Consider the following 11,263-nt stretch of genomic DNA (forward strand, 5'->3'; position numbering starts at 1 on the left):
ACACACACACACACAAGCTCCATTCACACGACCTCATCAAATCTTAATGACAGGGCTTCAAAAATAATACTCCGCTTTGTATATCAAGCTCAAAGTCCTGGGGAACAGCAAATGGGGAAGGACCTTTCCCTGAAGTTCCTTCCTTTACCTGTAGTCTAGATCTGCCAAAAAGGCACACACTTGAGTCTAGTCACCTATTGAAACTTCATTAACCAAGAAGATTAAATTCAAATCACAAGGTTGGAGACTGAAAAGCAAACACCAAGAGGCATTTCATCCCAAGCTGTCATCTGCTCTTTGGGTTCATTTACCCCTCACGAAATCATTTACTACCCTCTGAAATTGCCTAAAGCCCCACTCCCTTCTCTCTTCTGAGGAGGGTACTTAAGTCACAGTCATTCTGGCCCATCTCTGAGCTTCTTTCATATAACTCATGTGCACTTGGACAAATTAATGAAACTACAACTCTCTCCTGCTGCTCTGGCTGTTGTCGATCTACTTTAGTAGAGTTAAAGATTCGGCCTTCAGAGGGAAGCAGAAAGTCCTTTGGCCCCTCCACTGGAAACCCTATAAATAAGTGGGGCATGCTAACCACATTCTTCTACTGATGTGGACCAGGGCATAGTGGTCCTGGGGTTTACCAGGGTTCCTGCATATTAGGGACTCTGGGCCTGGGGAGCCTCAGTGTAACAGAATAGCATGGCATGTGATGAGAGGTCCTTAAGGCAGTAAAGCAAGGAATATATCTCCTGGCTTGAGAAGACTTGGTTCATCTCATTGCTAAACTTTCTGAAGCAGCCCTGCAGCCACCAGACTCTCCAAGGCCACACCTTGCTGATATCTGGAGGTAGGGCCCCAGCTCAGGAGGTTAGGAGGACTTAGCCCTAGTGCTCCTCACCACCCCACACACACCCCATGACTCAGGTGCCAGATGACCCTAGACAACCTGTCAAGGACCACAGTTCTCTCCGCACCCTCCTCCAGTGTCGGAAGCATGGCCCTGTCCAAAGCATATGCTCCTCTAGGGTGCACTACCCACAAGCACCCTCCTGCAGGAAAGGATGCAAGTCTCCCCCATCACTGCCCCTGGGGCCTCTCACCCTGCTAATCCAGTCAAAGGTCACCTGAGTATGCCCCAGACTTCCTTGTTCTTTCAACAGATCTAAGGCTTTAAGCACTAACACCCTGAAACTCGGGAAGCCCCTTGCTTCTCAGTCAGACCCAGCAACAGCAGTCATCCCATGATGTTCTGGGAGAATCATATGATACATGAAGACCCTAGCATCCCACAATGATGCTGTGCTGGATAGCTTCAGTGTCAACTTGACACACCTGGGTTGAGGGAGGCTCAATTGGGGAATTGTCTCCATAGGACCGGCCTGTGGCCATGTCTGTGGGGCATCTTCTTGATTGCTGAGTGATGTGGGAGGGCCCAGCCCACTGTGAGTGGTGCCACCCCTGGGCAGGTGGGCCTGTGTTGCTTAAGAAAGCAAGCTGAGCAGAGGCCAACGGAGCAAACCAGTAAGCAGCGCTCCTCCATGGCCTGTGCTCCAGCTTCTAGGACAGATGCGTACTCCAAAAAAAAAAAGCATTTCTTCTCAGAGGCTGAGGATGGAAGATGGGTGGGAACTCACAGACCCCTTCCAGAGAGCTCTGGGCTGCCCTACCCTGTCCCCCAAGTCCTAATCCCTGGGTCATGTGACTATGTTAGGGCACATGGCAAGGGGAAATCAACGTTGCAGATTGCAGATAGACTCTGAATTGCTCATCTCCCTGACCTTTATGTTGGGAGATTATTCCAGATTACCTGAGCGGGACTGATGTAGTCACAGGGCCTTTAAATGTGGAAGAGTCTGAACATGAGAGTCAGAGGGAGAGTTAAAGAAACCACACTGAGGGCTTTGAGGACAGAAAGGGGCACAAGGCAAGGAGTATAGACACCCCTAGAAATTGGAAAAGGCCAGGAAACAGATTTCTCCCTCCCTGCCTAAAAAGCTTCCAGGAGGAACACAACCCCACTGACACTTTGAGTTCAGCCCAGTGAGACCCATTTCAAATTTCTGACTAGGTGAACTATCAGAGAGAAAGCTTGTATCGTGTTAACTCATGAAATTTGTGGTAATATGTTACCAGTCTCCAGTGGAGGGGCCTGGGAAACCATGTTTAGGGATTGCCACTGGTGGGTGGATCTTATTCTCACACAATTATGGAACCCAGGCCGTAGTGCAGAGTGTTGGGACCATTAGCCAGGCCTAGGTGGACTATCTCAGAGCTCCTGGGCTCATCCTTAAGAACAGAAAACAGCAATCAAAACCCAATACATAGGAACTAGGAATATAGCTCAGTGGAGGAGCACTTGCCTAAGCATGGCCAAGGCCTGGGGTTTGATACCCAGCCCAATATATAGAGGCCAGCTCTCTCACTTGACAGATAAAGAAGCCAAAGCTAAGCACTGCTTGAGGTCACTAAGGAATGACACGGTGGGGACTAGAATCAGGTTTCTTGGATTGACACTTGATATTCCTTCCACACTACACTACCTTTCCTTAGGATCTCTAGCCTAGGTCTAGACACCTAAGAGGGAAAGCCGAATACCATTCATTCAACACACATGTTGGAGACTAGTATTCGTCAAGTGTTCAGAACACTGTGGTGACTAAGTGCTAGTCTCTGGAGACACAGCTGTGGCACGGGCTCTGACAAGTTCCATCCCAATTATTCACTCCCTAGAGAGAAGCAGTGAATGATCTCTGGGAAAACTAAGGTGGTGCTGGCTGGGGCAAAAATGAGAGACTGCACAGAATGAGCGAGGCCTCAGCAGGCAGGGAGAAAGCAACGGGTCTCTATCTGTGGAACCCAAAGGTATCCTGAGGGACTGAGGCAGGAATTGGGAAGGTTGGAAGGGGCACGGGCAAATGATAGGGACTTGTCAGCCAAGGAGCTGGGTGGGCAGGGATCCTGGTCAGCCTCACCCCACTCACCTGAACCATCTGGAATGGCCCTGACGAAGGTGGGCAGCATCTTCACCGAGGCCGTGGGGTTCGTGTCCTTCCCTAGACCTTTCTCCATCTCAGCTTGGAACCGGGCCATGATGTCCAAGAGGGTCTCATCTGAGAGCCGCATGTGATACAGGAACCTGTCCACCTGGAACAGACACCAGAGTGACGAGGATTGGCTACTGGGGGTGCTTGCCTTTTCAGTCAAAGCTGTGAATTCACAGCCCCACTGGAAAGCTGCACTCCCGACTCTGGGGACAGCTTTGTGATGTGCACTCCCAAACACTCCTTTATCCAAGCCTCCATCAGCTGAGGACAAGGCAGAGTTGGGAGAATAAAATGGAAAGTTGAGAGAGTTTGTGGATTGATTCCTCTGAAGGGCAAGTGGAGGAAGAAGTTCCCCATTTCAGTAGGGAAAGGGCTGGAGAATGAATAAATAAGTTTCTAATCCCCAGTTCAGGCCCTTGACATTGTACCACTGCTTCTCTCCACTGGGGAGGACTAGCTAGACTTTGAATCTTAAGTTCTTAAACTTTTCTCTTTTTAATGGTTTTTTGAGATAGGTCTCACTGTGTAACATTTAGTCCAGGTTGGCCTCAAATTTGGGACTCTTCTACCTCTGACTCCCATCTGGAATTGCCGGTATGTGCTACCATGCCTGGCTTAAAATGGAAGCTTTCTTCCACCCAATTATGACAACAGATAAATCCAAACACATTTCTCTTTGTTTATTGTTATTCTCTTTGTTTATTGTTTGTTTGTAATTATACTCTAAAACCAGAAAACTCAGAATTAAATACCATTTCCAACTGCAGTCTTCCTTTAAATTCCCATTTTAGTTTAGAGAGGCAGAGAGATTGTCTTAATTCAGATAAAGTTTTGGTTTGCTTTTTTTTTCTTGTTTTTTTATTTTGTTTTGTTTGAGACAGGGTCTCCCTGTAGCCCCAGCTGACATAGAACTCATTATATAGACCAGGCTGGACTCAATCTCACAGAGATCCACCTGCCTCTGCCTCCTGAGTGCTGGGCTTAAAGGTATGCACCACCATGCTGGCTAGAAGTCTGATTTTTAGACATGTCAAAGCCTCGCATGATCACATATATCTGTAAACCCAGAACTTACGAGGTGGAGGTAAGAGCATCAGGAGTTCAAGGCCATCCTTGGCTACATAGAGAGTTCAAGGTCAGCTTGGGCTATATGGGACCCAGTTTCAAAAAACAAACAGGAACCAGAGAGATGGCTCAGTGATTCAGAGTACTTGCTGCTCTTGCAGAGGGTTCAGTTCTTAGGACCCACATCAGAACTCACAACCATCTATAACTGAAGTTCAAGGAGATCAGATGCCCTCTTCTGGCCTCCTGGGGCACCTGCACTCACATGCGTACATGCGCATGCACACACACACATACACACATTCACACATGTATACATTGTTAAAAAGAAATCTTTAAAAACAAACAAACCCCCCCCCCAAAAACATCAAATTGCTATCAGAAGTAAGTAGATGTTATTTAAGTAACCAGGAAATTGAAGCAAAAGACCACTATCCCAAAGTGGAGAGTTACAAAAATCACTGTGGTGGGCTCAGTTCATTTGATGGTAGCATGTCACATTAGGAACAACAGATAAGCACCTCTAGTCAATTGCTGATGGCAGTCTAGATTTCCAGGCTCATCAGGATGGATCATGGATGGGTAGGAGGAAAGAGTCCATTACATTTACTGGGTACCTTCTCCACCCATCTAGGTCACAAGGAAGCCTGATTGCAGGCACACTCCTGGAGTACATTCCATGAGTCAGAAAACATGTGTTGCAGTCTACTGCATCAAATGTCCATGACCCTTTGAGGTGTCCAGATAAAACCATAGTTATAGTCCCTAGCTGAGAGATGACGAGGCTGAAGTTTGGCCACTGAGTAGACTCAGCAGAGCAGAACTGGGACTAACTACAATGTAGTGTGGAGAGCCCTCACTCCACTGCTTGACTCTGGCTCTGTTGGGATCCACATACCCCACAGACAAACTACCAAAAATTATGAGCCTCATATCACCTTTGCCAATCTTCAGCTGGGCCTCAGAGGACAGGAAGACCGAATCCAGAGGCCCAAGACAGTGAATGGTCCCATGACTCTCGGGATTTAGTGAGCTAGAGAGAGACCAGAAAACTATTAGAGACCATCAACAAAAAAGGACAATTGATCTTTCCGCATATTTGAGAAGATAGAATATAACCAGGTCATGCTTCATTAGGGCTTCCTGCTCAGGCTGTTTATGACTAATTGTCTGGCAGAGACTCACACAGATAGAGAGAATTGGGTAGAAGGGACATGACCCAAGTAATTGGAGCAGAGGAAGGATGGAATGCCCTAGGTGGGAACTAAACTTGATCCTTTATTCTTATAATGAAGTCCCCAGACAGAGCCCCTAAACCTACTGATCACTGTTGCTCAACCTGAGTGTAAAGAGCTTCTACAAACATCCACAGACTGCCATCCTGTGTAAGTCATTTGGGGGTCACATGTGAGCTGCCATCTAACAGTCATTTAGCACCTTGGGTTGCTGCTGCCCTTTCAGTGAGCTCAAGTTATGACAAAGAAATGTCAACTTAGCAGTTGCCTGTCTAGTCTATCTTCCTAAAACAGTAACTAGAATGTTGGGACAGAAAATATGCTATTTCTAATCCAGACAGGTGATTTGGGGTGTGTGTAAATGGGAACACCTGTCCAGATACAATGGAAGAGAGCTTGAGCAAGCCCACTTCTGGAGAGACCCTCAAGCAAAACTGGGATCGGAGAGCTGACAAGCTTTAAATGAGGAAGCACAAACTTGAAGCTCAGCCTGTTCAATTATAGAAGGAAGAAGCCTGAAGGGGCCCGAGAGAGATCACTGTCCAAAGTTCTCATACTATGGACCCAGTCATAAAGAGAATCCACTCTTTGACCTGCTGGTTTCATCTCTGGGAATTTATTCTCAGAAAATACGCCCAAATATAGAGAATAATATCATCATGGCATTTTTTTTTCATTGAGGGAATGACTTTCATGCTGGGTTAAATCAAGACAAACACTGAGGGAAGAACCTGAATGCTCTTATTTTTATACAGCACCATTTCGATTGTGCTAAAAGTATTCAGATAACCAATAGGAGGGCAAAGTGAAATAGCTTATGACACATCTACTCAGTTTAATATAAGGAAGACACTAAAATGATAGTGACCATCATAGAGCAGTGCACAGAAGAGTGATCAGAACTGCACGCACAGCACACTACTGACATGACTGAAGAAGCACACAAAAGGGAAAAGCACGGGCTTCCCACAGAGTACACAAGGTTTGTGATAAAGGGAAATGAAAATTAAATACACTGAGATTGACGGTAACATTTCTGCTTCTTTGCAATGTTGACTTACTAAACTGTAATAAAATACACACTGAAAACCTAACCAGTCCTGTTCTTATGAATGGACCATTAGCAGGTCAGTGACCAGGCCCGATCCAGTGTTATCAGTAGGTCAAACATATCAATATATTGAGCTGGAAACAAAGCTGTCAGAGAGAGACTTTATTTTTCCTAATTTTTTGAGACAGGGTCTTCCTGCAGCCCCAGCTGGCCTGGAACTCCCTAGTAGACGAGGCTGGCCTTGCTCTCACAGAGATCTGCCTGCCTCTGCCTCCCAAGTGCTAGGATTAAAAGGTATGTGCCACCATGCCCGGCTTAGAGGTTTTATTTTTGCCTTCATGTTGTTATGAGATATATTTCCAAACACCACTCATGGGTCTGAACAGTAACCCCTGCAGGCAAGTGTGGCCAGGCCTTAACAACTCCAGAAGCAGGAAATGGACACTGAGAAACTTAACCACCAAGAGACTGCACTGTGCTTCCGACCAGTTGTTTTTGGTCTGTGGAGAAATGCCCTCACACCTATGACTCAGACCAACAACCATAAACCAGCCTGCCACAGCCCCCAAGGACCTGCTGGACCCTTGTTTAGGGTGACTCCCAAGGATTCCTGACTTTCTTGATGTCCACAGTGGGGGGGACTCGACTGTAGGTATTGATAAGGGTTGACTCTTCTTCTAGAAGGATCTGGAATACATCAAAGGCACCTGTACCTGGGCTAGGGGTCAAACATGCTCTGGCCTTATCCTGGGGCTAGAACAAAAGGTCAGCCAAGGAAATGAAGTGACTTTGCAGAACTAAAGGTTTCAGGGTTTGGAAGACTCCCCTTAGAGGCAGCATGCCTCCCAAGCATGTAGTAAGGGGAAGTGAGCGCTGAAGCAGGCTGTAGAGACCGACTCTGACACCCTTCATGCAGCCAGCAGAGGGCTCTGTGATTTAGTCAACAAACGACAAGACTGCTATATTAAAGCTGACTGATTTCTACTTTTCAGCTTGCTGCAGCTTTTCACCTAGCTCTCTAGCAAAACGAATCACTCAGAGTCAACCCACCAGCACATGAAGACTGCAAGGGGCCACACTCCCCTCTCCCTCATTTTGAAAAGCATTTTGAAAGATGAAAGATCTGACAATTTGGGCTTAATCTTTATTTCACCTTTAATACTTGAGTGACCTTGGCAGAATACAGCTACCCAAAGGACTCCTGTTATCTATAAACTGGGAGATGCTATGCATCCTGGGCCCTGCAGTTGTTAGCAAACAATGAATATGGTCAGTGAAACATGTTTGGGTTCATTTTAGCTACCAGAAGAGAACCCTGATTATCTCAGTAAACCAGGGCCCATTTTGGAAAAGTTTTATAGATTAGTACCTGGGGTCAAGTGGCAAAATAATTCGCACCATTAATAGCATACCACTGGCCAATATCACCTGCTAAAAATAAATATTTCAATTATATTAAAATTCATATCTCAACCATGCCCAATGGTATGACCCTGTAATCCCAGCTAGAGGTGGGTAGATTACTTAAACCAGTCGTTTGAGGCCAGTCTTGGTCACACAATTAGACTCTGTTGCAAAATAATAAATAAAAGTAGTAAGTAGAACCCACATCCCTTTTGGTGCCCTTATTCTACGTGCTTTCAAATAATGAAAAAGCAGATCTACCCTAAATGTTCTGATTCTTCACAAATGATTTACTTCTGTTACGACCTCCCCCCCCCCAAATACCCCCGAACTGGGCACAAATTCTTTCAAGTTTTTAAGCTTGATTTTCACTGGTATTGGCTCCCAGTATCTTTTCTAATAAGGTCTCTTAAATCTCTTTTTTCTTCCCATGCTGTGAATGGAACCTAGGACCTTGCACAAGCTAGACAAGCACCCTTCCATTGAGCCACACCCCAGTGTAGGGAGGGAATCAGCTGGTCTCTAGACTCCTCAGCTTCAGGAGTACTTACCTTCTTGATCTGATCCTCCTTTAGCTTGGTGAAGTAAAATGCCATCAAGTGTACCGCGAACATGTTCCCTAAGTTGGTTGCTCCTGAGCTAGGCAGAGATTTCTGTATAGTGTTTACTCCCACTCTCTGGAGTGCTGCACACTTCTAGCTTGGACCTGGAGTTAGATGCTTTGGACTAAATACTTCCAGCTGCCTGGTTCAATGATTAAACTTTGAGCGTCTCTGGTCCCTCCCTCTGCCACACACTTAATTGTCTAACAGAGAGTCTGGTGGGAGCTGAGGGCCAGTGGAGGGAGAGGCTGGGAATTGATGGATTGTTTGACTATCTGAGAAGCGGGTGCCACAAAATCTCGTTGCTAAGCAATGCTCTCAGGCCAATGCTCCACTGGGCCCTTTCAGCAGAGGAAAATCTTCTGAGAAGTTAGACACAGAACAAAGCCAACTTTCAAATGGTGGAGCTGCTCTGCAAATAATTTCCAGTCTCAGGGTTTCCTCTTTTCTCAACAAGGTAACATAAGGAAGACAGGCAGACCCTCTTGAAACACTGAACACTGAACAGTGCCCTGGCCAGGTCCAAGAACGCTGAGTAATACCTCTGTTGGTGGCAGATCAGATCTCTTAGCTCACCGCCCACGGTTAACGAGAAACAATCAATAAACATTTATCTACTCAAATGGTAAGCCAGACAGCCTCTATTTCACAGGTTGTAACTTAGCAAAAATGCCTAAGAATAGACATCACCAGGCTTCACTGGGAAGCTGCTTCTGGGAGAGTGGGAAAGATGTACTGCCATTGAGACCACTTGGTTTACTCCCCCACTTCCCTCACCATACATGATGTGAGAAACAGTGTGTGGGAACAATACACATTGCACTCCTCCTGGTCACTGGCTAGTGAAGTCAGTAAGACCTCTGTTAATGGCAGGGAACATGGATGGAGCACTTTGTTAGGCCGGTCTTATAGATGAGGAAGCTGAGGCCCAGAAAGGCTAAGTGACTGTCTCAAAATCAAGCTTGTAAAAGCTCAGCCAGGTAGTAACCCCAGGAATGTGATTCTGGAGCCCAGCTCTTTTTTTTAATTTTATTTATTATTTTTATTTTATGTGTATGAGTGTATTGCCTGCATGCATATAAAAACACCTGTGTCCTGAAATGCCATGGAGGTCAGAAGAGGGTATCAGATACCCTGGAACTGGAGTTACAGATGACTGTTAGCTGTCATGTGGGAGTTGGGAACTGAACCCAGGTCCTCTGCAAGAGCAGCTGCCCTGGAACTGGAGTTAAGGTCAGTTCATAGCTGCCATGTGGGTGCTGAGAATCGAACCCAGGTCCTCTGCAAGAGCAGTCAGTACTCTTAACCACTGAGCCATCTTTCCAGCCCCTGGAGCCCAGCTCTTAACCAGTACATAACACTGGCTTTCAAACTCCTCTTCCTCTGTATAGGCTCATCTGATAACTACTGGCAGATTCTGCTGGGCTAATGCTAAGCATTTCAGCTAGTCTGCAAAACTAAATCAGAAACAACACTTCAACAGAATCTTCCCATTGGGAAAAGGGGTTTCCTGAAATACAAATTCCTGACTCTGTTCACCCCAGTACTAATCTAATGCTCTATAAAAGTAGCAGCTGCCTAGATGGTCTGCTAGGCACCGTTTCTTGCTCTTCCACAGTACAAATGGCCTCTGAATAAAATGTGTTGTCCTGGCTGGCTTACAGCCTCAGCTTTGTCTGCTTTGCCGCTGCACAATCTTATTAATAAAAACAATGACTGAACGATTGCCTGGGTAGAGACCTTCAACAGCTGCCCCTTCAGAAACCACCGGAAGGCTGGCTTAGGCCAGACTAGCTTAAAATGACTCTACATACTTTCCACAGCTTCCCAGATGAAGAAACCCCTACCATCTGTTTACCCCCAAAACTATGACTTCTTTTATTGTATAAGCAAACAAAAGATTAACCTTCAGTTTCAACTCAGTTCCGCTGTATTTAGAAACAGCTGAGGATTAACATCCTGGGCAGGTCTCCTGTGCAGGAATGATATTGTTACCTGTTATAATTCCCACAGCTGAAAAGTAACCTCTGGGGTGCATGTGGCACCACCTGTGGCCATTTATCCCTACCAAAGGGCAGAAAGAAACAAATCCATAAACAAAGTCTCTGCAATCTCTTGCTGCTTGTGGGCCAGGCAGGCAGGCAGGCAGGCAGGCGGGTGGGCGGGTGGGCAGGCAGGCAGACAGCCTTTGGAACTTCAGGAAAATGACAGTAGAGGCTTTTCATGTGTTATAGCATGCCATCTTCCACTAAGCACATTAGCACCTACCTTCCAGGTATGAGTTAGCTAACTAATCCAAAAGGTTTAGTGATTATTTAAAGATCATGTGCATGGAGAGCCCTCTAGCCTAGCCCCCTTATTTGATAGAATCAAGAAAAAAATCATCATGGGGCTAGAAAGATGACTCAGTGGTTAAGAGCACTGGCTACTCTTCCAGAGAACTCAGGTTCAGCTCCTAGCACCCATATGGCAGCTCACAAATGTCCCTAACTCCAGTTCCAGGATCTAACACCCTCTCCTGGCCTCTTTAGGCACTGCAGGCATGTGGAGCACTTACATACATGTAGGCAGGCAAAAACACACATAAAATCCAAACAAATCTTTTTTAAAAATATTATTTTATGTGTATGAATGTATGGCCTACATGTATGTAAGTGCACCCGTGTCATGTAATACCCATGGAGGTCAGAAGAGGGCGTCAGATTCCCTGAAACTGGAGTTACAACAATTTTTAGCCACCATCTGGGTCCTCTGCAAAAGCAGCCAGTGTTTTTAACCACTGAGACATCTCTCCAGTCCCCCTGCCCCCAACAAATTTTTTAAAAAGATAAAATAATTAGGTTAGCTTGCCATTTTTCCACT

At 46.0% G+C, this 11,263-nt stretch overlaps 1 protein-coding gene across 2 annotated transcripts in view; it reads right to left on the minus strand.

Annotated features, from left to right (window-relative positions):
- Hkdc1 (hexokinase domain containing 1) overlaps positions 1 to 8,602 on the minus strand; it is a 62,488-nt gene extending 53,886 nt beyond the window's left edge. Inside the window, exons 1-2 of one of the 2 annotated variants that reach the window (XM_008827811.3) lie at positions 8,351 to 8,602; positions 2,982 to 3,144 (exon numbers count right to left, since the gene is read on the minus strand). In XM_008827811.3, coding sequence (XP_008826033.1) covers positions 2,982 to 3,144; positions 8,351 to 8,413 — 226 coding nt within the window. In that variant the 5' untranslated portion in view covers positions 8,414 to 8,602. Of the gene's footprint in view, positions 1 to 2,981; positions 3,145 to 5,047; positions 5,113 to 8,350 lie in introns of those variants that run through there. The other variant, XM_029560966.1, reaches the window with a different exon arrangement.
- Positions 8,603 to 11,263: the final 2,661 nt, after the last annotated feature.

The sequence above is a fragment of the Nannospalax galili genome, unplaced genomic scaffold, assembly GCF_000622305.1.
Source record: "Nannospalax galili isolate Female #2095 unplaced genomic scaffold, S.galili_v1.0 scaffold853, whole genome shotgun sequence".
Taxonomy (NCBI): domain Eukaryota; kingdom Metazoa; phylum Chordata; class Mammalia; order Rodentia; family Spalacidae; genus Nannospalax; species Nannospalax galili.